Below are 25,434 nucleotides of genomic sequence, written 5' to 3' on the forward strand. Positions count from 1 at the left end.
GAGCGGTGACGTCACATCCGCTTAGCAGCAGCAACCAGCTGAAACATGATGGCAGCGGAGTACGAGTGAGTGTTGACAACATGTCTGACTTCTGCTCACAGTTCTTTTTAGGTTCCATGACACGTCTTGACTTTGCTTCTTGACTTTTTCTTCTTTTGCTTCAAACGTGATGAAATGTCGCGGGTCTGGCGGTTAGCTAACGGGATGCTAACATTCTAACATGCTAGCTCCATTCATGTAACCGGTTATAAAACGGTAAACTGAGGCAGGCACACGGTTTAAAAACCTTTTCTGTTTTCTCCGCAGTGTGCAGTCTGAGATCGAGGTGCTGGAGTCCATTTACCTGGACGAGCTGCGGGTGGACAGGACCAACGACGGGTGAGAAAACACCGGCTCATCTGCAGCTTTGGCTTGGACTGCTGGTTATTTCATAGATTTCCCAGCATGAAAGATGTCTCCTTTTGTCGTGAACACAGATTAATTATACAGCACACTAAAACAATATAAAACACTGTACATGAAGCTTAGAGAGAAAAACGGTGCAGAAAAATCATAAATAATTGGATAGATTCCTCATCGTAGAGCCAATTAAAGGCGTTTCAGGAGAGAAATTGGTGAAAAGGAACCGTCTTTGGCTTGTTTTTAAAGATGAATTCAGTTGAGACAAACTGAACTTCCACATCAGATCAAAATGAACTCTGGACCAGCTGAAAAACCCCGACTCTCAGGCCTGTAAACATTTCTGATGGCTCTGCAGTGGTTTGCAGACAACAAGCGAGTCCTTGAATTCAGATAAAACTCCAACTGGAGGCAAATGTGAGGATCTTAGAGTAATAGTGATAATAATAGTGGGATGGGTGTTTGACGGTCTGAAGGTGGTTACAGGCTTGTTGGCTGAAGAGTTCCATTTAATGGTTTCAGACTCTGAGATGCCCTAAGAAATGCTGCTGCAGACACAATAGCTTGTGCCCTCTTACAGCGAGCTTTCTTTAACGATCAAGCATGCCCTGTTACCCTTTTAACTAGTCTTTACCCCCTCAGTTCAAATTAAAAGCAACAACACATCACAATCCATAAAGTCAAACACTAATGCAGCCGGCTGTCTCCACCGGCAGGTCGCTGTGAATGGGCACAAGCTGTTGTATCTGGAGTGATGGGTGGTTGAAAATAGGCCTGCCAGAGGATCCCGGTTAGTAGGTCAGGGAGAAATGTACAAGAGCCCGGGTTCAAGGCTTTGAAGGTGAGCGGTGAGACTTTAAAATGGATGCAGAATGTAACTGGTAGATGGTGCAGGGAGGCGAGCGCAGGGGGGGGGATGTGTTCCTGGCTTACTGTGCTGGAATAAGTCGAGCCGCTGGGTTTTAAATCGACCGGAGACGACGAAGGAAGTCCTGACTGCTGCATCGGTGCAGAAGCCAAACAGACAAAAAGCGTTCTCAACTTTTTGTGAGTCAGTAGCTGAAAAGAAAAACCTGATCTTTGAGATTTTAAGCTGGAAAAAAACAACTTATTCACAATGAAATTTTCTAGACTAGAACCATCGTTATCGAATTCAAGAATGAACATTTTCTGGTTTATCCGCGACAAGCTGAGAGATTAGCGAAGCTTCTGGGATGCGGTGGGTTTCATCAGCATGTACAGCTTGGTGTCATCAGCTTAAATGTAGTAATGTAGATTCATGAATAAGCTGTCCATGAAGCAGCATGTAAACAGAGGACAGAAGGGGCCCAAGGACGGAGCCCTGTGGTACGCCACAAAAGCCTTTGAGGAGGTTAATTTATTAAGAGTAGCCAAAAAGGTTCTGTTAGAATAGATATGAGTCGTTAACTCCGACCCAGGACTCTAAACAGTGTCAGGAGTAATTCTCTTGAGTTTCAGATGTTCGATGGTTTCATTGGGAAGAACAGTAAAGAGAACTGTAGAATAATCCACGCTACAAGAGATGTTAGCATCTATGCGTTCTACCACAGGAACGTTTTCCAGGAACTTTTAGGGGTTAATTTCTTGGCCGGCTCCATCTCTTCTGCTGCAGTATGAGCTAAAGGGAGTTTGTGCGCCTGTATTTCACCCTATAAAACCGCCTTGGTAAGGGGGCGGGGCTTCAGAGTGGGGCCTGCATCTGTTGTCTGTTTGAAAGATTGTTGTTATTCAATTTCAATTCAGTTTATTTATATAGCGCCAAATACAACAAATGTCATCTCAAGCCACTTAAATAATAAAGTCCAATTCAAGCCAATTGGAATTCAATTCATTGTAATCATAATTCTTTTCTAAATAATCCAATTCATTCATATTGAGCCAATTCAAAAACAGTTTTCTAGCTAAAGAAACCAACAGATTGCACCGAAACTTGTGTAAAAGAGAGTAAAGTGAGGAAAGGTGTGAAAGATGAGCCCCCCAGCAGGCTGGGCCTATAGCAGCTTAACTATGGGATGTTTCAGGGTCACCTGAGCCATCCCTAACTATAAGCTTTATCAGAAAGGAAAGTTTTAAGCCTGATCTTAAAAGTAAAATCTGCTGTTGTGTTGTTGCTCCAGGGCCTGGGAGGTGAGCCTGGTCCTGTACCCGTCCACAGCGGAGGACTCCGTCTCTCAGTTTGTCCGACTCACTCTGACTTTGACCCTCGATCAGCAGGTGCGCCGCTCATGATCTCAGCTGCAGTGTTGAACAAACCCAAGGAGAATCAGCATTTAAATGATTTATTAAACCAAAATAATATATTCCTCTGTGGAAGCTGAGTGTTTAACAGATGTAACTTCTTGTTGTGCATCATGTCTGAGCAGATACGCCCGTCCCATAACCCTTTATTTCTATTTATCGAGCCATTTCTTGGTAAATTTTGCTTTAAGTTTCAGGCCGGCTGTCATTTACTTAAAAACATAAAAACTACATAAAGATCCAGATGTTAAAAGTGTGTTTGCACAACAAATGTTATGGCACTTTCATTCATATGGCAGCACATTTAAAATAAAACTAAATGCTAAAAGCTATACACTACATTTGGATTCATTTTTGGATTTTGCGTACAAATCCGATTAATCAGGGAAATCATGTGATTAATTAGATTAAAAATTTTAATCGTTGCCCAGCCCTATTTTCTATTGATGGTGTTTTAATGTTTAAATATGCTGAGCCGTTTCCTGGGGGTAGATGTCCGACTTTAATTCATTCTTTAACTGTTTGAAACTGGGACTTTTTTTGAGTGAACATGAATAATATCTGACTGTTGTCCCTCTGCTGTCTGTTCAGTATCCCTCGTCCTCTCCTGACATCACCATCCATAACCCCCGCGGGCTCTCTGATGACAAACTCAGCAGGTAACCGACACATTTATCAGCCTCGCTGTAAAGAAACTTCAAACGATGACTTCTGACGGCAGTCCTGAAATAATTCTCCATTATTTCCCTCTCAGCGTGCACAGGTGTCTTCAGCTGGAGGCCCAGTCGTGTCTGGGCTCCCCGGTGTTGTATCAGCTCATTGAGGTGAAGGTGTAAAATGTTAAATTAAAATGATATTAATCCACTTCTGTGCAGCAATCTTCTTCAGGTTGACTGTTTTTTCTCTTCTAGAAAGCTAAAGAAATCCTGACTGAAAGCAATATTCCTCACGGAAACTGTGTCATTTGCCTTTATGGCTTTAAGGTAAGCCGCCTCCCTTCGGTCCCTTTACTGCAGCTCATCTTAACCAGGACAGTTCCTGAAGTCTTAGGCTGTGTTCGAAACCGCATACTACTCCTACTACTCCTACTAACTTTTTGAGTTAGTATGTGAGTTTGAGTAAGCAGAAGTTCCCGGATGCATACTAGATTCTCCAAAATGTTGGGTATGCATCATGAGGTTACTACTCATACTCAAACTACCCAAGATGCAACGTAACGTGACGTCGCCGATCGTCATTTCCTGTCAAAACGGCAGTTTCAAGCTAGCTACAACGAGGGTAGGTTCACTTCCTGTTTTCAAAACAAAAGCACCAATTGTATGGTAATGGCTTTCCCTATGATAAAAGGCAACGGGTATTTTATTTTGTGAAAATAACCAGAAGTGCGTTGCTCACTGCGGCTAGCTTTAGTAGCGCCGAATTCGTGGAAACAAAATTGTAAACAGCCGGTATTTTGTCAGGTTTTCAACACGTTGGGGATCTAAACGACTACTTTCTCACCTGAAAATGTTTCAAAAGTTGCTAAAGTTTACAGAGTTTAGAGCTTAAGAGAAATCAGCTTCAGGCCGGCTTATTTCGGCTCGGGCAGGAGCGAAATGCATTGTGGGTAAACGCTCTGCATACTGTCTGATCGATGAGTATGAAGTATGCGGTATGTAGTATGGAAGTATGTAGTATGCGGTTTCGAACACAGCCTTTATCTGGTAAAAAAAAGAAGCCGACTCATTCCCGTGCTGGTCTCAGGAGGGAGAGATGTTCACGAAGACGAGCTGCTACCACTACTTCCACTCGCACTGCCTCGGCCGCTACGTCAGCCATTCGGAGAAGGAGCTCCGCCAGAGAGAGAAGGAGTTGGAGGAAGACAAGACCAGAGACAGAGCCGACTACCAGGTCAGATACCAGCAGCCACACTGATCACCATCCAGTTCAGCTCCTCGATGCTCACTTTGCCTCCTGTGGTAGGAGCTGAGCGTGGTGTGTCCGGTGTGCAGAGAGCCTCTGATGTACGACATCCACCAGCTTCTGTCGTCTCCTGCTCCCCAGCTGCCAGAGGTAAACCCCCCTAAAACATAGTTACTGTAATTGTGCCGGTTGGAAGGTTCAAATCACTGTTGTGAGTCCGGTTAGAACTCCAAATAAATCAGTCGCACTCCAGTGAATTTGCTGTTTATTCCTCACTTGACAGAACTGTATGTGTGGTTCTAGAACATAAAGAATAATGATATAACCCATAAGAACCCGGACCCATTTCTACTTAAATGAAAATTAAGGGGGTCATAACACGGACTAAATAGACCACATAGACCACATTTCTGACATTTTTTTTCAAAATACCACCCCCCACTGTCAGAGATCTGTTAAGCGTTAAGAACCTGGATAATTTCTCCATCAAGGAAAATTATGGGGGACATAAAACAGACTAAACAGACTATATAGAACACATTTGGGACATTTTTCTCAAAATTACACTCCCTAGTGTCAAAGATGTGTCTATAGCCGCTTTCGGACTGTAGGAACCTTTGGCAGTTCTAATAACCTTTTAATCCGCGGGGCCGTTTTCTCCCGTGTTCGGACATACAGGAACTCGGGGCTTTCTCCCTTAGTTCCTATAACTATTTAGCTCCTTCTCCGAGGTCGGGTCTTTTCATGGTTCTATAGAACGATCTGAGGAGGTGTGTGGTGGTCGGTAGCTACGCCCCATGTCATGCTATCACGGCTGAAATGTTTACTCATACATGGACACAACCGGCGGGTGTTTAATAAGTTAAACTTACACTGGTCTCATTTGTCTGCAGCGCTCTGCTCTCCTTTCTTCCTTCATGAAATGAAGAAGTATCTCCTGACTCTCTCTGTGTGAGCTCTTCCAGCCTCGATATTAGACGCCTGATGTGATTGTCCATGATTAATATCACCATCATGCAGACCATGAACACGGTGGCCTCCCCGCTCTCCATATTAGCTTCTTGGTGGTGTTTTTTTCTACTCTCATTACTTTTACCGTTTTGTTTTGTGTTTGAATGTGGCGCTAAACGGCTAACGTAACACGTCACTGAAGCAGACGGCTGCGCGCGGCGCATCAGTCCCTATCAGGTCCCGACTCATGTGCGAATGCAGACTGAAACAGTTCCGCTGGGGAAGGATAGTTATCAGAACGAAATTCGAGGAGGGTAGTTCTGATAACTACTTTCTTAGAACTGTCTGTCCGAAAGCGGCAAATGGGTGTTAAATGGTTTGAATCTTTCCTTTAGCAACCAAAAACAAGCAATTTAAATGTAGCTAGCTCTGCCTGGCACACAGACCTTTTGGAAATGTTATTATGGGCAGACTAAATCACATATAACCTGTCACATGACCCACCAGGATGTTAAGTATGGGTCACTCTGGCAATTCATGAGTTGAAATCAAGGATAAAGTTTTTCATGGAATTTTCCAGAACATTTAAATGGCGTCACGGTGGGTTCTTATGGCATAACATCAATGTCTAAATAAGTCCAAATAACTAACTGAAATTAGATCAGTTAACTTGACTGCAATATGAATAATTATCAATATGCTGCTTCTAAATAAAAGTAACACATGAAAACCCACGTTGGTAGCTCTCATTAAATGTGCACATGAACAAGCCCATTAGGAGTAAAAACGGGTATATTCTGCTAAGTAAACTACATTCTTAACTTGCTTAACGTTACTTACTTCCTTTTTCACGAACACAAATCAAAATGAGGTGGCAAACAAACTGTAAACAGCAAACTAAACAACACAAACTTTAACTGTAAACTCGTGGTGCTGCTCTTTCTGGTCTGGTCACTGGCAGTCTAGGCTCCGCCCCTTAAAGGGCCAGCATGACAGTCCCATTTAGGCAGCCTTTTCCACACTCTGTGACGGCTCTGTGTTTTCCTCCCAGCTCGATGAGGCGGCCATCGGCTCAGACTTCCAGCAGAAGTGGTGTGAGCTCCAGAAGCTTTGGGAAAAACAGAGGGTGAAAGGTGGGATCATCGACCCCGAGGTGGAATCCAATCGCTTCCTCATCCACATCAACGAGGTGAGAGGATAGTTTGGGCGGCGTTTAAGGTGATGATGCTGCAGTTCAGCCAGAGAAGCCTCTGATAATCATGGCAGAGCCATTAACTCACTGATTACTAGGGCTGGGCAAGTTAACTTGTTATTATCGCATTAACTTGTTAGTTATTTAACGCCGATAAATATGTTATCGCGCATTAACGCAGGTTTTATTATTGTAAAAGTCTGTTGCTCACAGGCTTTTATTTTGTAAAAGTCTGTTACTCAAAGGCTTTTATTTTGTAAAAGTCTGTTGCTCACAGGCTTTTATTTTGTAAAAGTCTGTTACGCAAAGGCTTTTATTTTGTAAAAGTCTGTTGCTCACAGGCTTTTATTTTGTAAAAGTCTGTTGCTCACAGGCTTTTATTTTGTAAAAGTCTGTTGCTCACAGGCTTTTATTTTGTAAAAGTCTGTTGCTGTCTGCTGTGGAACAGGAAAAGAAAGTAATCGGCGGATCCACCAAACATGGAGAAGGGTACGGAACTTTTACTCGGCCATTTTCATTTTAAAGTTCTTCCAGACGGCGGAGTCGACAGAACCAAAGTCATCTGTAAACACTGCCAAGTTGAATTGTCTTCTCAGCGTAGTAGTTCCAGTCTAAAATATCACTTAAAGGCAAAACACACAACTGATAGCAGCAAGTCATTCAAGGAAACAGACAGTGGAGCGAGGCTTCTACATAAAAACTACAGAAAGATGCTGATGTTAAAAGTGTGTTTGCACAACAAATGTTATGGCACTTTCATTCATATGGCAGCACATTTAAAATAAAGCTAAATGCTAAAAGCTATACACTACTTTTGGATTCATTTTTGGATTTTGCGTACAAATGTGATTTATCGTGATTAATCAGGGAAATCATGTGATTAATTAGAGTAAACATTTTAATCGTTGCCCAGCCCTACTGATTACTGATCAGGAGCTTTTTTTTCTGGTTTCCTTTTCATCATAAAAAGTCTTTCAGATGTTTTTCGTTCGATCTAATTCCCACATTTGAGTGTAAAACCTAAACAGAGTTGCATGTTCCAGGCTCCACCGGCTGCTGAAAATGGAAACCTGGAGGTCGATGTCTCCACCGCCCCCCCGATATCCTCCTGCTCACATGAAGCTGCTGTCCGAGTGGAGCAGGTTGTGGCAGAACAGTCTCACTGTCGAGGCGCTCAGGGCCCGAAGCATCAGAACCACACGAGGTGGCCGAGGAGAGGCGGACGGCCCAGAGCCCAGCATGGAAGAGCTGCGCCCATCACAGAGCACCTGGACCAGCTCTCTCTGTCCTCAGGCTGCGCTGAAGCGTCAATAAAAGCCAAAACTCCCCCGCAGACGCAGGAAAACGTGGAGGCTTGTCAGTCCAGGACCGGCAGGGACGCCTGTGCAGCGCAGCAGGAGACGAAGGCCTCTCCAGAACATCAGGCCACGTACCAGTCGGGCTCCGAGGCCGAGTGCCCGAGAGACGGCGCCGATTTTGGGGGCGGCCGCGGCCACCGAGGCAGGAGGAGGGGCCCCCACAGACCTGCCCTGCACGCCGGGGCCAGTAGGCCTCCGCGGCACCACTGGGACAGTCGGGCGGCCAGGAGCAGTGGGAGCGGCCCCCACCGAGGTCAGCACGGGAGGGGCTTCCACCAGAAGGTGGTGGAGAGGGGACGGGAGGAGGTGCTATGACAAAAGGCACCAGGAGGGTCGGTGAACAGGTCGGCATGGAAGTTTTTCTGTGCCATCAGAGTTTGAATACGAATTTCTAATATTGAATTTTTACAGCATCAAAATCAGACTTTGAATCTGAAAAACCAACAGTGTAAAAAAAATAAATCAATTTCTAAAAACAAAAAATTCAGTGGAAAAAATTCAACTTAAAAAAATTCAGTGGAAAAAGAACCAGACTCAACATCCGGGTAAACAGGGAGAAGCAATCGATCCCTGTTCTCAATTTACCCAACAGCAGCCAATCAAGTTACGCTCCATTGGTCATGTGACACCAACGCGGGTGATGGTGCTTCGGTGAGTGAGTTACTTTATTTGCCATTTGTGTTAGTAAAATCGAGTAATAGATATTACTAATATCTATTCTAATATTCTATTCTAATATCTAATGGGTATTTCTTAATATCTATTGAGCTGATCTGTCCAATGGAGCGTAACTTGTTTGGCTGCTGTTGGGTGAATTGAGACAGGGATCGATTGCTTCTCCCTGTTTACCCGGATGTTGAGTCTGGTTCTTTTTCCACTGATTTTTGTTTTTAGAAATTTATTATTATTTCTTTTTACACTGTTGGTTTTTCAAATTCAAAGTCTGATTTTGATGCTGTAAAAATTCAATATTAGAAATTCATATTCAAACTCTGATGGCACAGAAAAACTTCCATGTGTGCGCCTCCAGGCTCAGCCTGCTGCCATTGGTTCACCGTGTGGCGCCCTCACCCGGGCCGCTCTGCGCCTCCACGCTCTCTGACATCAGACACGTGTGATGCTGCTTCCTGTTGGGATGACTTGAAAGGACTGAACATTAAACCTTCCCTGGAGCTCAGAGAATAATTCTGTAATTCCACTTAAATCACATTTTTAATCCGTTTTGTTGACATTTGATGCAGTGACGGATGATCGTAGATCCTGAGAGGGTCTGCTGCCTCCCACGCCGTTCAGAGGTAAATACCCTCCCTCCTGAAATGGAAGTTATTCACTGACACGAGGAGAAGGGACTTTAACCCATTAAATTTCAGTGAGCTGAATCTGTCTTAAAATGGCCTCAGAAGGAGGGAGGTTTACCTGAATGCCAAAGAAATGTCAAACTGTCGCAGCCTGAGACCGTCTCAGTTCAAACTAATGGAATTAACTCATTTATATACAGATCTTTATTGTGTTTAATGATACTCAATGTAACTCTGTTGATTCCTGGCAATACTTTTTCTCAGAGAAAATGTGATCCCAATAAAGTCAAGTCCCCTTTAAGTAAAAACCACCGAGGCTGACCAAAGTGCTTCACAGAGTACAGATGCAACTACCAAGAAACAGCGTGTCATAAAACTGAATATTCTCCCGAGACACAGCTACATGTATGATATGGTGTGGGATGGATCTTTATTCGTCTCATTAAAGTGCATTTTTCTGGTGCCAAAACAAGCAAAAATCAGTAAAGAAATAAGTAGCAGCTTACAGAATCTATTGAAACGCACCACAACCCCATTACACAGGCACTCGGATAAGTTTAAATTATATTTAGGGCTGGGCGAGTTAACGCGATAATAACGAGTTAACTTGTTATTTAACACCAATAAATATTTTATTGCGCATTAACGCAGGTTTTATTATTGTAAAAGTCTGTTGAATGCATCACATTCACACAGTTACAGCAAACACCACGAAGCATGGAGGAATAAAATAAAGATAAACTAGCGGGTAACATCACCGCTACAGGTGTGAAGCTCACGGAGCTAACCGGCGCTACTTACTGTGTTTCTTGTTTCAACATAAAAGCACGTATTTCAAAATAAATTTAAAAAAAAAACAACTCCTGCATTTACTGCCAAGTTGAATTGTCTTCTCAGCGTAGTAGTTCCAGTCTAAAATATCACTTAAAGGCAAAACACACAACTGATAGCAGCAAGTCATTCAAGGAAACAGACAGTGGAGCGAGGCTTCTACATAAAAACTACAGAAAGTACTGATGTTAAAAGTGTGTTTGCACAACAAATGTTATGGCACTTTCATTCATATGGCAGCACATTTAAAATAAAACTAAATGCTAAAAGCTATACGCTACTTTTGGATTCATTTTTGGATTCTGCGTACAAATGCGATTAATCGTGATTAATCAGGGAAATCACGTGATTAATTAGATTAAACATTTTAATCGTTGCCCAGCCCTAATTATATTGCACAATCATTACAAAAGAATGTTCCAGATTTTTGTTTTAAGCCGTTTTGTTATGTAATTCTTAAATAATGTAATAAAATGAACAGATTTTTAACAAAAATGCCCGAGTAATGAGTAAATTTACAAATAGACACTAACTTTGGGCACTTTCTGATGTTCTTCATAGTAAACATAAAGCTTTTAATAGTAGAAGGTCACAAAATAAAACCAATTTAAAAAAAAAAAAGAAGCAGAGACTGCTTGAGGGACTACTTTCCTTTTCTGTGCCCTCAGCTTGGAGATTTGTGTTTAATTTCTTAAAGACTACAGGACTTTTTGAAAGGATTTAGTTTATTTTTTATTTAGTGAATTGTTTATTTATTTGTCTATTTTTTTTAATTTTTTTAATTTTTTTATTTTGTCACTCCTTCGTCGACGCTCCACACCCGCAGTTACATAATTGTACCGTTGGTGGCGGTAATGCAACATTACGGATGCTAACCGCCAATAAATTACAAGAAGAAAAAGAAGAAAAGCAGAGACTGCAAATCGCGGCGCTAAGATTCATGGGAGATGTAGTTGTTGTGTGTTAAAGGAGGCGGGGCGTATGTTTGCTGTGACGCCATCTTGGCATTTTTTTTTTGTTGTTGCGGAAGGACCAGCCCCTGTGCTCAAAGTACGCAGTCACAGCGTGCATTTGTTTGGGGGAAACGACCAGGTATGACTGGCGGCAGCTCGTTTCACAAGAATTACTCCAGCAACAAGGACTCCGAGTCCGGGATGGACGTCGACATGGATTCCAGTCGAACCGAGAGTGAGCGCGGGGACCTGGACAGCAGTGTCCCGGCTCCGTGCTCCTCTGGCGGGGAAGAGGACGAAGCGGAGGCCTTGGGCAGGTCGAGAGAAGCCGGCGGCTCGAGTAATCAGCACACCCCGGACGGAGGCGGGGTGCTCGGCAGCGGCAGGGAGCAGGAGGTGTCGGTGGAAATCGGAGAGACGTATTTGTGTCAAAGAGCCGATAAAACGTGGCGTGAGTGAAATACACGTTTATTAACCCCCTGTTTAACCGATTTTAGTCTCACTATTTTGGGTAGAAATTCCCAACAAACTTCATTAAAGTGTAAATTAAGCGGTTACCGATTTAAATAAAGTTTTCTGGAACATTCAGCAAATATGATGAAACTAAAGTGTAAATTTACTTACTAATACTTTGTACATATATTTCTTATTTGACACTTTATTACTTTACTGTATTTTATTATTATTATATTTTTTGTTTTATTGCACCAAACATTCTTTGTGGAAACAGTCTGGAGACAGAAATAAAATAAAGTGCAAATATAATTCTGTTTTTTTTTTAAAAAAAAAAAGGTACAAAAAATATTTTAAAACAAATACATGGAAGAGGAAGTATGTTAACGGAGGATGATGAGTGATAAATATATGAATAGAATAGGGTTAATTATTATATTGTAACTTAATTAGTATATGGTATATATTTATTTATGGGGATAGTTTTATATATATATTCATATTTACACAGATATGTGTGTAATATATTTATTTTGTGATTATATATTTATTTAGGAAGTGTGTATATATGGCATATATTTTTATAGGTGTATTGTAGTTAGAATATTTACAAACTGAAGAGTAGTTAAAAAGCGGTGGGAAACTAAAAAAGTATTGTACTTCTTCCCATTCCTTTTTCCAACAATTTGTGGTGTTTTATGTATTAGCACTTTATGTGATTGAATTTTTTTCTTTCTTTTGTATGTACAAATAGTTACAAACATTTTCTTTTTTATACATGTTCAAAAATAAAAATCAATCAATCAATTGCTTGGCAATAAAATCTTTTCTGATTCTAAATCTCCCAAAATGTTCAGCCATGTGGAATAAAGTGCAGTTTGGATGATATGAGAGCTGGATTATTTGAAATTAAAAAGTGACGGATTGTTTTTGCCCCTTCCTCAGACACGGCGGAGGTGATTCAGTCCCGGCTGAACGAGCAGGAGGGCAGAGAGGAGTTTTATGTTCACTATGTGGGATGTAAGTACAGAGCTGCAGCTTCCCGTGCTCTGCGTCCTCCCAGCTGCTGGCTCAAAGGGATACTCACCTGGCTTTTCTTTGGCATGCAGTCAACAGGCGCCTGGATGAATGGGTGGGCAAGTCCCGGCTGGCGCTGACCAAGACGGTGAAGGACGCCGTGAGAAAGAGCACGGAGATCGGAGGTGTTGGGGATCTGGGTGAGCAGCCCGAGAGGAAGATCACCCGCAACCAGAAGCGAAAGCACGACGAGATCAACCACGTGCAGAAGGTGGGGACGCTGGCTGAGTTTTGAGTTATCAAAGTTATCAAGTTATCAAAATCTTGAGTTTTTGAGCAACAAAACGCTATAACTTTCACATAGAAATTTAAATTTGCACCAAACTTGGTATGAGTCATCCATGTTGGATGCCCGACGATCCTAAGTAAATGTAAATGTATTTTATTTATACAGCCCTTTACAAACAATCCTTACGGTGTACCAAAGTGCTTTACAGCAGGTAATAAATAAAGAGAAGAAGAAGAAGTAAAAACGAATAAAAACAATAAAAGAACAGTGAAAGCAATAAAAGTTAAAAGTGTCATCATACTACTGGGTATTATTTGCGACGGATCTGGTGTTGTTGAGAGCCAGCCGTAATAAAATGGTCCTGTGTGGTCATATGCTGATGTCATCTAAGCATCTAAGGCATATAAATAGAGATAAACGAATAAATATATAATAATACATACTTTTTAAATATATGTACTGAAAACAGTTTCTCAGAACATTATATCGTATCACACAGACATTCTACTCCCTCAAAGTCTCTTCTTGCTGGAGCAAGTTACCAACATTATCATCATGTCTTAGAAAACTTATAAAAGGTCATCAGGTATCATCAAAAACATGTTGTTTCCGTCTAATAATGTATGTTATCTTTTCCATTGTCATGTTTGATGCCAGCTCTTTAATCAATCGTTCAATTCTTGGTCCATCAACATTTTTCCAATGAAGGGAAATGATACGTTTAGCTTGTAATATATGTACTTGCTCTATGACAGTAAAGTTGAATCTAATTTAATGCGTTGTGTTCACCTGGTGCTGGTTTTCTTTGTAGACGTACGCAGAGATGGACCCAACGACGGCGGCGCTGGAGAAGGAGCACGAGGCGGTGTGTAGCCATCGTCCCATTCTGCAGCTCTTGGTGCTCCGCTTGGTTGAATAACCTCATGACCTCTCCCGCAGATCACCAAAGTGAAATATGTGGATAAGATCCAGATCGGGAACTTTGAGATCGACGCCTGGTACTTCTCTCCGTTTCCCGAGGACTACGGCAAGCAGCCCAAGCTGTGGATCTGCGAGTACTGCCTCAAATACATGAAGTACGAGAAGACGTTCAGACATCACCTGGTCAGTCCAGCTCTGAGTCTTCTTCAGGTTGTTTGGGTCCGAGGATAAAAAGCAGGACCAGTGATGTGGGATCGATGTGTCTTTCAGTTTGGGTCTCTTATGGAGTCCTAGGTTCAGGTCAAACCGATGGATTAGAAAATGACCTGGTGTCGTCCTTTCCTCCTCAGTCAAACTGTCAGTGGAGGCAGCCTTCAGGCAAAGAGATCTACAGGAGGAGCAACATATCGGTGTATGAGGTGGACGGGCGGGACCACAAGGTGAGCATCATGGATTCATCTGAAGCGCTTCCGTTGCTCTGAGGGAATATTCATGTTGTGAATGCTGCTCTCTGTTTGCAGATCTACTGTCAGAATCTTTGTCTACTCGCCAAGCTGTTCCTTGACCACAAGACGCTGTACTTTGACGTGGAGCCGTTCATCTTTTACATTCTCACCGAGGTCAACAAACAGGGAGCGCACATCGTCGGCTACTTCTCCAAAGTGAGTTTCATCATGGAGGGCTGGGAGGTTTCAGGCCGTCTGTGTTCGTCTCGTAGAGGCTGCCCAATAAAACCTGTGCAGCTTCCAATGGAACAATCTCACAGTTAGAGCCAATTAAAGGTGTAAAACTCTTTCTTCCTGTTCCTGGGAGCATATATCAGGGCGCCTGAGGTGTAAAACTCCTTCCTGTTCCTGGGAGCATATATCAGGGCATCTGAGGTGTAAAACTCCTTCTTCCTGTTCCTGGGAGCATATATCAGGGCGTCTGAGGTGTAAAACTCCTTCTTCCTGTTCCTGGGAGCATATATCAGGGCGTCTGAGGTGTAAAACTCCTTCTTCCTGTTCCTGGGAGCATATATCAGGGCGTCTGAGGTGTAAAACCCCTTCTTCCTGTTCCTGGGAGCATATATCAGGGCGTCTGAGGTGTAAAACTCCTTCTTCCTGTTCCTGGGAGCATATATCAGGGCGTCTGAGGTGTAAAACTCCTTCTTCCTGTTCCTGGGAGCATATATCAGGGCGCCTGAGGTGTAAAACTCCTTCTTCCTGTTCCTGGGAGCATATATCAGGGCGTCTGAAGTGTAAAACTCCTTCTTCCTGTTCCTGGGAGCATATATCAGGGCGTCTGAGGTGTAAAACTCCTTCTTCCTGTTCCTGGGAGCATATATCAGGGCGTCTGAGGTGTAAAACTCCTTCTTCCTGTTCCTGGGAGCATATATCAGGGCGTCTGAGGTATAAAACTCCTTCTTCCTGTTCCTGGGAGCATATATCAGGGCGTCTGAGGTGTAAAACCCCTTCTTCCTGTTCCTGGGAGCATATATCAGGGCGTCTGAGGTGTAAAACTCCTTCTTCCTGTTCCTGGGAGAATATATCAGGGCGTCAGCAAAACTCCCCAAAAACAGTTTTCCTTTGTTTGAAAGTTTTTGTCAGCTGTTCTGTAGCAGCAGTCTCAGAGCCCAGTGGATAAACTATATCTGGCATGTTTCTGATGAAGATGGAGGTCTCCGAGTACAACTGTTTAATGAGGTTAATATATCCAAAGTGTTTAAACGCAGTAATTAACGGTACACATGCATTACTACGAGTTACGCTGTGTACATCTCTGGCTTGGTCCATCACTGTTGATGAGGAAGCATTGTTTGCTAGCATCTGCTGCTAGCTTACAGCTACACTGCTAAACTATTTCCCTCTGGGATCAACAGAGGAACTATCTGTATCTACATATAGAGCTGGAGGGTTTTTGGTCTGACTGCAGGAACAGCTTCATTATGTTTGTGTTACTGCACTAAATCACAAAGCAGATGTTCACGCAGGTAAACACAGCTAACGCAGGTAAACACAGCTAACGCAGGTAAACACAGCTAACGCAGGTAAACACAGCTAACGCAGGTAAACACAGCTAACGCAGGTAAACACAGCTAACGCAGGTAAACACAGCTAACGCAGGTAAACACAGCTAACGCAGGTATACACAGCTAACGCAGGTATACACAGCCAACGCAGGTATACACAGCCAACGCAGGTAAACACAGCACACGCAGGTATACACAGTTAACGCAGGTATACACAGCTAACGCAGGTAAACCCAGCTAACGCAGGTAAACACAGCTAGCGCAGGTAAACACAGCTAGCGCAGGTAAACACAGCTAACGCAGGTAAACACAGCTAACGTAGGTAAACACAGCTAACGTAGGTAAACACAGCTAACGTAGGTAAACACAGCTAACGTAGGTAAACACAGCTAACGCAGGTAAACACAGCGTAACTCTGCACAGCAGCATGACGGCGTGTCCTCAGCCAACATACAGAAACTAACCCTGGTGAGGAGCTGCTGACCCTACCAAAGGCTTCAGCACCCAGCTGTGTGTATGAAGGGGTAAAATAAATGAACCAGAGGCTGAAGGCACCGTAGTTCAAGATGTCAGAGAATGTAAACACAGTGATTCTCAGGCTGTGACCAGCAGATGGCAGCATTGTTCCACAGAGTTTTCTGTTTTCCTCACTCCTTCATCCTTGATCTGACTGAGCTGTTAGTCGCTTTGCTTTATACCCCGACTGGTATGCTGGTTCACAGTGTACCAGTGAACCAGAGGACTTTCGTCCGTTTGGATGTGTAGGACTAAAAGTCCTCGGTCTTAGCCAAAAGTTTACTCTTTACTCCTCCGAGAGGGATTACATCAACAGGAAGTCTGTTTGTGGACAGCTGACCTCCTGTTCAGTTCCCAACATGTGAAGCTTGGTTGGAAATGACGTTTCAGCCCAAATAAGTGTTTTCCTTGTCTCTGCACTGCATCACGCAGCAGGTGGGGAGAAGCTGCAGCTCTCACTGTCGCCTCTGGTTTGTTTTTCAGGAGAAAGAGTCTCCGGATGGAAATAACGTGGCGTGCATTCTCACGCTGCCGCCTTACCAGCGCAGAGGCTACGGAAAGTTCCTCATCGCGTTCAGTGAGTAACACCATCAGCACCTTTACTCTGACCTGAGATGCACAAAACTCTGCATTCATGTCGTTTTCTCTCTTTTAGTGACACACTTTGAATCTGTTTTTGGTTTCTGAAATCAGAAAATGAAGCTGCTATGAAATCAATCAGCCTGAACACTTTTCAGACCATAAAGCTAAATATCTGGAGGGTTTCACGTGTAATGTGTGCAGGCTATGAGCTGTCCAAGCTGGAGAACACGGTGGGCTCCCCTGAGAAGCCGCTGTCTGATCTGGGGAAGCTGAGCTACAGAAGTTACTGGTCCTGGGTGCTGCTGGAGATCCTGAGGGACTTCAGGGGGACGCTGTCCATCAAAGACCTCAGGTACACGCCACAGAAGGCGGAGCCTCTTTTAGCCGCAGGAAGCTGAACTAAAGAGGCCAGTTTGGCTGGTTTTCATGCTTTATTTTCACAGAGTTCACATAGTTGGAGAAGTTTAAACAGTTATCACCAGAGGTGGGTAGAGCATCTTTACTCAAGTAAAAGTAAAAAGTATTCATCCAAATAATTACTTGAGTAAGAGTAAAAAAGTGCTCGGTGAAAAAACTACTCAAGTACTGAGTAACTGTTGAGTAACGTCTGATTTATTTGTTAACACAAGCATTCAATCAGACAGACAAAAATACTAAATAATCATCTTTAGGCAAATTAGAGTTCATCCAATTGATAAAATAAATTTTAATTAATTACAAAATAGCTTAAATTAAAATAACCCAGGTAAATTCAGGTAATTCAATAAAAAATTAAAGAGACTTAGGAAATGTTTAAAACATATGTAACCCATATGTAACCTAAAAAACAAACATTCACCTATCCATGGGGGGAAAAACGAGTTTAGGAAACTTACCGCTACATGTTTCCTCAAGTTAGATGTTGAGTTTCTGCTGAAATGTGCGTTTGTTTTGGTTGACACAGAAGACACATAATGTAGCTGCTGTTTCTCACTCTTTGTAAGGTAAACATGCTTTCAGTATGAGGCCTCGTCTGCGTCTTCATTTCCCACCGTTGATTCTGACATTTTTCATCTGTTTCTTTGTTTGTTTGCTACGACTGCTAATGCTAAAGCTAACCCGTCCCGCCGCTGAGATTGAGTACGGTCACGTGACCAGACTGCACGGCTGCGTCTGATTGGTGGAACACAGTCAGGTGGTAGAGCCTTTGGCGGAAGTCTCTCTCTCTGTCAGAATAAAACATTAAAATGAGGCGTACGCGGGGGGATAAAAATAATGAGGCGTAGAATACCAAAGAGGTAAGAAGAAAAGTAACCAGCTCATTGTAGCCTAATGTAGCGGAGTAAGAGGACAGCTTCTGCTGCACACATCTACTCAAGTAAAAGTAAAAAGTATAGAGATTTAAAACTACTCCTAGAAGTATAATGCTTTCATAAACTTACTCAGGTAAATGTAACTGGTTACTACCCACCTCTGGTTGTCACACATTCCCTCATCCTGTGGTCTCCGTCTTACAGCCAGATGACCAGCATCACACAGAGTGACATCATCAGCACGCTGCAGTCGCTCAACATGGTGAAATACTGGAAGGGTCAGCACGTCATCTGTGTGACGCCCAAGCTGGTGGAGGAGCACCTGAAGAGCGCCCAGTACAAGAAGCCGCCCATCACAGGTGGGTGAGGGGGCCCGACATCCTCCGGCGGAGGGGCTGCAGCTTGGTTTTGGGATTTAGACACTGAGTTACATTGAGCTTAAAGTCCTCAGTTAAAGGGATAGTTTGCCTCTTTTGACATGAAGCTGTATGACATCCCATATCAGCAACATCATTTCTGAACATCTTCTTACCCCCTGCTGCGTCCTGTGAGCAGAGTTCCAGCCTCGTTTTGGTGTTGATGAAGGTAGTCCGGCTAGTTGGCTGGGGTTTAAAAAATAAAGCGTTTTGCTTCTCAAAACAATATGCGTTCAACAGAGTAATACATTTGCATCACAAAATCGTTCTCCAGGAAAAAGTCAGAGCTCACAATCACTTGGCCCTATTTTCTCTCCCTTCGTATCACTGCCTGCTGTGCAGACTGTTGAGGTGTCTGAGACTCAGTGGAGAAAATGGAAAAAGGGCCTTCTTGTGAGTTCATTGAGGACATATCTGCTGGGCACGTCCCCGTACCAGTCACGGAGTGTAGAGGTTTCATTAAACAGTTAACACATAACCAAATAAGGAAAGATTTGAAGGAAAAGACATTTCATCGGCTCATTGTACGTATGGCCTTGAGTACGCATACATTATCTCTTGGCTAGATGCCTAGACAAGACACAGGCTGTTGAGTTTCTGCCTTTAAAAAGCATGTTCCCCCCCTGAAACGCTCTCCAGATCAGATGCATCTTTTCTGTAAATTGGAGACGGACCTGATAACAGAAATAAAGATTTCTATGTTCGACTAAGTCCATGTCAGCAGAGTTCTTCATCACTCATCTCTACATCGGCTCGGCGACCATCCCTCATATTTACTACACCGTGCAGACAGAAGTGCAGACCGGGCAGCAAACACCGTAACAGGCGCGGCTGTCGGCAGGCGGCAGCAGGCAGTGATAGCTGAACGTGGAACTCATGATGTAGTGGCCATTTGTCCATAAAAAACAAATTAAACTTAAACCAAACAAAATCAAAAGACCACTGATGCACCATGGGGGATGTGGTTTAACGCAGGCAAAAGAAGATGAATGTCCAAAAATGAATTCTTGCGTTTTCTGATTTATTTATTTCCAAACAATAAAACAAACAAAAGAACAAAGAAAACCTGCTGCTCTCTCTTTTTCCCTGATAAGAAACCATTGGCCCAACCCAGGTGCATGCTGGGACTCCAGTGTGACCCAATTAGCAAAATATTCTAAACGAATAACTAACAAAGAATATTAGCAAAAGAAAAATCTAATCTAAATAAAGCACTGAAATGAATCAAATAAAGTTACTCATAATTAGCAAATTAAATTTACAACTAGAACCAAAAAACAGAAACTAACTTTAAAAATAGCTCCTACTCATGATATTTTCTGTCTCTACATGATTCCGGCTGTTTGGAAAACAACCAAATCCTTAAATTTGAGTGTTTGCAAGGAGAAGAAGAAAGAAAAATGTTTTTTATCGCTTCACAGTTTGTATAAGGCACGTTTTCTCTCACTTTTAACTCAGTTTGTCGTGTAAATGAAGAATAAAGGAACAGTACACGGCGTATATTGATGCTTTAGTTCTAATGTGATGGATGTGCTGCTTCCTGTTCTTCAGAGGAGTTTAGTTTTAGAAACCTTTTCTGATTCTGTGATTTGTCAGAAGTTTGGAGGTTCTGTGGCTGATCATGTGACCCGTCTCGCCCTTCTTCTTCTTCTCTCGTTCACAGTGGACACGATGTGTCTGAAGTGGGCGCCTCCCAAAAACAAACAAGCCAAGCTGTCCAAAAAGTAACATCCTGAGAAGAGGCGCCGGTCGGCGTGTGAATGGCGCCCGTTTCCTCTCACACGTGTACATAGCTGTCAGTAGCATCTGTCTGTATTTTCTTATAATAAAGCTGAACATGAAAGCTTCAGTCTCCTCTGTTTGTCCTTTATGAAGCTGATGTATGAAGTCTTCTTTAATGTAACTTGACTTGAGAAGGTGCAGCGTGTCGAGCTTTCAGACTGAAGTCATGTGACAGACCGCAGACTCGATGCTTTCAGGTGTCACCTGGAGGGAAAACGGCCTCTGAGCGACTGTTTGTTTTGTTTATTTTGTTAAACGGTGTCATACACCAAAAAGGTGCCCAGCCCGTATGGGCTTACAAGACACACCATAAGTAATAAAAAGCAATAGTCAAAAGAACATCTCCATAATTGCTAATCCAACATATACGGTCCTCAGCAGACAACAACCCCACTCAGACATAAAGCGCCCCTGCGCTGTTGGTGAGCTTCCAACACATATTGGGCTCAAGAAAACACTTTTTCGCTAAACAAATCTGTAAGTCTGCGCTCATCGGACATAGAAAACAAATCATGACATTCCAAGGTCAATTTAAGGAAGAGCTTAAAGGGACAGTTCGCCTCTTTTGACATGAAGCTGTAAAACATCCCATATCAGCAACATCATTTCTGAACATCTTCTTAGCCCCTGCTGCGTCCTGTGAGCAGAGTTCCAGCCTCGTTTTGGTGTTGATGAAGGTAGTCCGGCTAGTTGGCTGGGGTTTAAAAAATAAAGCGTTTTGCTTCTCAGAACAATATCCGTTCAACAGAGTAATACATTTGCATCACAAAATCGTTCTCCAGGAAAAAGTCAGACCTCACAATCTCTTGGCCCTATTTTCTCTCCCTTCGTATCACTGCCTGCTGTGCAGACTGAGCAGCAAACACCGTAACAGGTGCGGCTGTCGGCAGCAGGCAGTGATACAAAGGGAGAGAAAATAGGGCCAAGAGATTGTGAGCTCTGACTTTTTCCTGGAGAACGATTTTGTGATGCAAATGTATTACTCTGTTGTTTTGAGAAGCAAAACGCTTTGTTTAAACCCCAGCCAACTAGCCGGACTACCTTCATCAACACCAAAACGAGGCTGGAACTCTGCTCACAGGACGCAGCAGGGGGTAAGAAGATGTTCAGAAATGATGTTGCTGATATGGGATGTCATACAGCTTCATGTCAAGAGGCGAACTATCCCTTTAAGTGTAAATACTTGTAAAAAAGGACAATAAAACACAAAATGCGTCTCATTTTCCACCTCATTTAAGTCACACAGGTGACACTTTCTGTTCTCCTCTGGGATTGCATGGAAATGCCCAGTTTCAACTTCTCAACTGGGCCCAAACAGAGCTCTGCGCTCTGCTAAGGTTCAGGGTGACATAATGCTCTGGTTGGAAGACAGACTTTATCAAACAATACATTCTCAGTTTAGGTTTGTATGGAATTTCTTCTGCCCAATTTTGTTTATAATTTGTTATATTAATTTGTTTATCAAATCAAATTTATTTGTATAGCACATTTCATCTACAAACAATTCAAAGTGCTTTACATAAAATAAAAGCATTGCAGCAGGGAGTGGAAGAAGCATTAAAAATATTTGTTGGGTCAAAATTTGTTGCATTTCTCTGTGGAGAGGTCTGGGTTTGACTGTTTAGGAGGATTTGTGAGTTTTTCAACCATAGCAAACAGAGTTCGAGAATTGTTGACATTCTTATTAATCATTTCAGATAAATGCAGCTGTCTGGCCTTGCACAGCTCATTGTTGTTTAACACTACAGGATCATTTATTTCTATATATGTATTGGAGACCTACTTCATGAAATATACTGGAAAGTTTCTTTTGTCCAACGACTATTTTTTTTTAAAGATTCCACAAAAAAAATTGTCTGACAAGTCTGTTGTGAGCCATGTTGATGAGTCTGTTCCACAGTCGCACCCATCCCATGTCACCACATACTGCGAGTGTGACTGAAGCTGTCCAGCAGAGGGAGTCTGTGGCTTTTAATGGACGTTCAGAGCTTTGTTTGCTCTGTTCTGATTCATTCCAACCTGTCGCTTTATCTGTTAAATGTGGCCAAATGTAAACTTCAACGTGTTTGACATCATTAAATAAAGATAAAACTGAGATTCTGGTGTTGGGACAAAGTAATGCCCTGTGATTGGTCCTCTGTCCTGTTGCTGCCGTCCGTTTGTCAGGACTCTGGCTGTGATGGTCGACCCTTTATTTAACCCTTGTGCGGTCTTAACATTCTGTTTACATTCTGTTTTTCTGTTTACCCGCCCTACCAAAGCCCCAAAATAAAGCAACTTAATAGAATTTTAAATCCAAAATCTATTTTGTATGATGAAACCGCCTGTTATTTATCTATTCAACTCAATTCAATACATTTTTTATCATGTATTTTTTGTTACACAATACAAAAAGACAATCACCAGTTTTCAGGATTACACTTTTTTTTTGTCAGTTGGACCAACAGTTTTCTTGTTTTCTCAGTTTTCTTTTACATAATAAAGGTTTATTATTGCTATTATATAAATGTGAAGTAACTACTTCTGAATTAATTATATTGAAAGGGAAAAAAACAGTGAACTTTTTTCTGTTGTTTAAATGTTTTATAATTCACGGGTCAAAAATGACCCATAAGACAATCTTTGTACCCTAGTGGTGTACAGCCCACATGGAAACATGAACAAACATAAAGTATGAATTTTTCTAATGAAAAAACTCCCCTTGTGAAAAAACTACTCAAGTACTGAGTAACTGTTGAGTAACGTCTGATTTATTTGTTAACACAAGCATTCAATCAGACAGACAAAAATACTAAATAATCATCTTTAGGCAAATTAGAGTTCATCCAATTGATGAAATAAATTAAAATGAATTAATTAATTACAAAATAGCTTAAATTAAAAAACATTCCTCAGAGGTTCTGATCCATGATGACATGACAGCATCAGGCAGCTGCTGCAGATGTGTCGGCTGCACATCTGTGATGAGAATCTCCCACATCCCAAAGCTGCTTTGTGGGACTGAGATCTGGTGACTGTGGAGGCCGTTGGAGTCCAGGGAACTTATTGTTCATGTTCAAGAAACCAGTATGAGATGATATGAGCTCTGTGACCTGGTGCATTATCCTGCTGGAAGTAGCGACCAGAAGATGGGTCATAAAGGGATGGATACATCTATATATATATATATATATATTATATTAATTAATTAATTGTAAATATAGGCCTATATACACACACATATCCGTGAACGCGTTTATACATGCGCAGGTATAGAACGTGCACAAGTAAATCTTGCCTAAAAAGCAAATTTTGCGATAAAACGTTAAATTTCAGTTAACTTAAATCAGTGGTTCTCAAACTTTTTTGGTCATTCCCCACTATGAACAAGTGGGGATTTCCAAGCCCCACCTGCCCCTGTCGCCCCAACAAAAATATTGACAAATTACATTTCAACTCGATTGAACTAACACCAAGTAACGTCATATTTTATAATGAATCAAAATCAATAACATCAAATAACACAAAGTTCAAAAAGAGAAAATAAAAGCGTTTCATTTGCAATCTGTGCAAAAAACAAAAACAACTAAAATGTAGCCCTGCATTAGTGGCTGCAATGAGCCTGTTTTGCACTGCACAACTTCTCAAAATGTGGTTGCAGGCTTGAAACTTCCACTGAGTCCTGAATCATGAGTCCTGAACCATGAGTCCTGAACCATGAGTCCTGAACCATGAGTCCTGAACCATGAGTCCTGAATCATGAGTCCTGAACCATGAGTCCTGAACCATGAGTCCTGAACCATGAGTCCTGAATCATGAGTCCTGAATCATGAGTCCTGAACCGTGAGTCCTGAACCATGAGTCCTGAACCATGAGTCCTGAACCATGAGTCCTGAATCATGAGTCCTGAATCATGAGTCCTGAATCATGAGTCCTGAATCGTGAGTCCTGAATCATGAGTCCTGAACCATGAGTCCTGAATCATGAGTCCTGAACCATGTGTCCTGAATCGTGAGTCCTGAACCATGAGTCCTGAACTATGAGTCCTGAATCATGAGTCCTGAATCATGAGTCCTGAATCATGAGTCCTGAATCATGAGTCCTGAATCGTGAGTCCTGAACCATGAGTCCTGAATCATGAGTCCTGAATCGTGAGTCCTGAACCGTGAGTCCTGAACCATGAGTCCTGAACCGTGAGTCCTGAACCGTGAGTCCTGAACCATGAGTCCTGAATCATGAGTCCTGAACCATGAGTCCTGAACCGTGAGTCCTGAACCGTGAGTCCTGAACCATGCGTCCTGAATCATGAGTCCTGAACCATGAGTCCTGAACCGTGAGTCCTGAATCATGAGTCCTGAATCATGAGTCCTGAATCATGAGTCCTGAATCATGAGTCCTGAATCATGAGTCCTGAACCATGAGTCCTGAATCATGAGTCCTGAATCATGAGTCCTTAATCATGAGTCCTGAACCATGCGTCCTGAATCATGAGTCCTTAATCATGAGTCCTGAACCGTGAGTCCTGAATCGTGAGTCCTGAATCATGAGTAATGAATCATGAGTCCTGAACCGTGAGTCCTGAATCGTGAGTCCTGAATCATGAGTCCTGAATCATGAGTCCTGAACCGTGAGTCCTGAATCATGAGTCCTGAATCATGAGTCCTGAATCATGAGTCCTTAATCATGAGTCCTGAACCGTGAGTCCTGAATCGTGTCCTGAATCATGAGTAATGAATCATGAGTCCTGAACCATGAGTCCTGAATCATGAGTCCTGAACCATGAGTCCTGAATCATGAGTCCTGAATCATGAGTCCTGAACCATGAGTCCTGAACCATGAGTCCTGAATCATGAGTCCTGAATCATGAGTCCTGAACCATGAGTCCTGAATCATGAGTCCTGAATCATGAGTCCTGAACCGTGAGTCCTGAACCATGAGTCCTGAACCATGAGTCCTGAACCATGAGTCCTGAATCATGAGTCCTGAATCATGAGTCCTGAATCATGAGTCCTGAATCGTGAGTCCTGAATCAT

At 42.5% G+C, this 25,434-nt stretch overlaps 2 protein-coding genes across 2 annotated transcripts; both read left to right on the forward strand.

Annotated features, from left to right (window-relative positions):
* On the forward strand, nt 1-8,579 carry rnf25 (ring finger protein 25). The gene is made up of 10 exons (XM_075454836.1): nt 1-65; nt 307-378; nt 2,538-2,634; nt 3,250-3,317; nt 3,413-3,482; nt 3,570-3,641; nt 4,402-4,548; nt 4,621-4,710; nt 6,563-6,700; nt 7,747-8,579. The coding sequence occupies exons 1-10, from the start codon at nt 46-48 to the stop codon at nt 8,374-8,376; spliced, it is 1,404 nt and encodes a 467-aa protein (XP_075310951.1). The 5' UTR covers nt 1-45; the 3' UTR covers nt 8,377-8,579.
* A 2,617-nt stretch (nt 8,580-11,196) lies between these two features.
* kat8 (K(lysine) acetyltransferase 8) lies at nt 11,197-20,483 on the forward strand. Its single transcript, XM_075454835.1, has 11 exons — nt 11,197-11,594; nt 12,542-12,616; nt 12,706-12,884; nt 13,714-13,767; nt 13,842-14,006; nt 14,174-14,263; nt 14,345-14,485; nt 16,834-16,927; nt 17,134-17,284; nt 18,429-18,583; nt 20,304-20,483. Exons 1-11 carry the CDS (start codon nt 11,285-11,287, stop codon nt 20,366-20,368), a joined length of 1,479 nt encoding a protein of 492 aa, XP_075310950.1. The 5' UTR covers nt 11,197-11,284; the 3' UTR covers nt 20,369-20,483.
* Nucleotides 20,484-25,434: the final 4,951 nt, after the last annotated feature.

This window comes from Odontesthes bonariensis, chromosome 21 (assembly GCF_027942865.1).
Source record: "Odontesthes bonariensis isolate fOdoBon6 chromosome 21, fOdoBon6.hap1, whole genome shotgun sequence".
NCBI classification, from domain to species: Eukaryota; Metazoa; Chordata; class Actinopteri; order Atheriniformes; family Atherinopsidae; genus Odontesthes; species Odontesthes bonariensis.

Bases quoted from the DNA above. Each gene is read 5' to 3' on its own strand.
- rnf25 (XM_075454836.1), top strand. From the start codon at position 46: ATGATGGCAGCGGAGTACGA. The intron at 3,318-3,412 runs GTAACCGACACA...TTTCCCTCTCAG, and splicing joins TCTGATGACAAACTCAGCAG to CGTGCACAGGTGTCTTCAGC. The intron at 4,549-4,620 runs GTCAGATACCAG...CTCCTGTGGTAG, and splicing joins GAGACAGAGCCGACTACCAG to GAGCTGAGCGTGGTGTGTCC.
- kat8 (XM_075454835.1), top strand. From the start codon at position 11,285: ATGACTGGCGGCAGCTCGTTTCACAAGAATTACTCCAGCAACAAGGAC. The intron at 12,885-13,713 runs GTGGGGACGCTG...TTTTCTTTGTAG, and splicing joins AGATCAACCACGTGCAGAAG to ACGTACGCAGAGATGGACCC. The intron at 16,928-17,133 runs GTGAGTAACACC...TAATGTGTGCAG, and splicing joins AAAGTTCCTCATCGCGTTCA to GCTATGAGCTGTCCAAGCTG.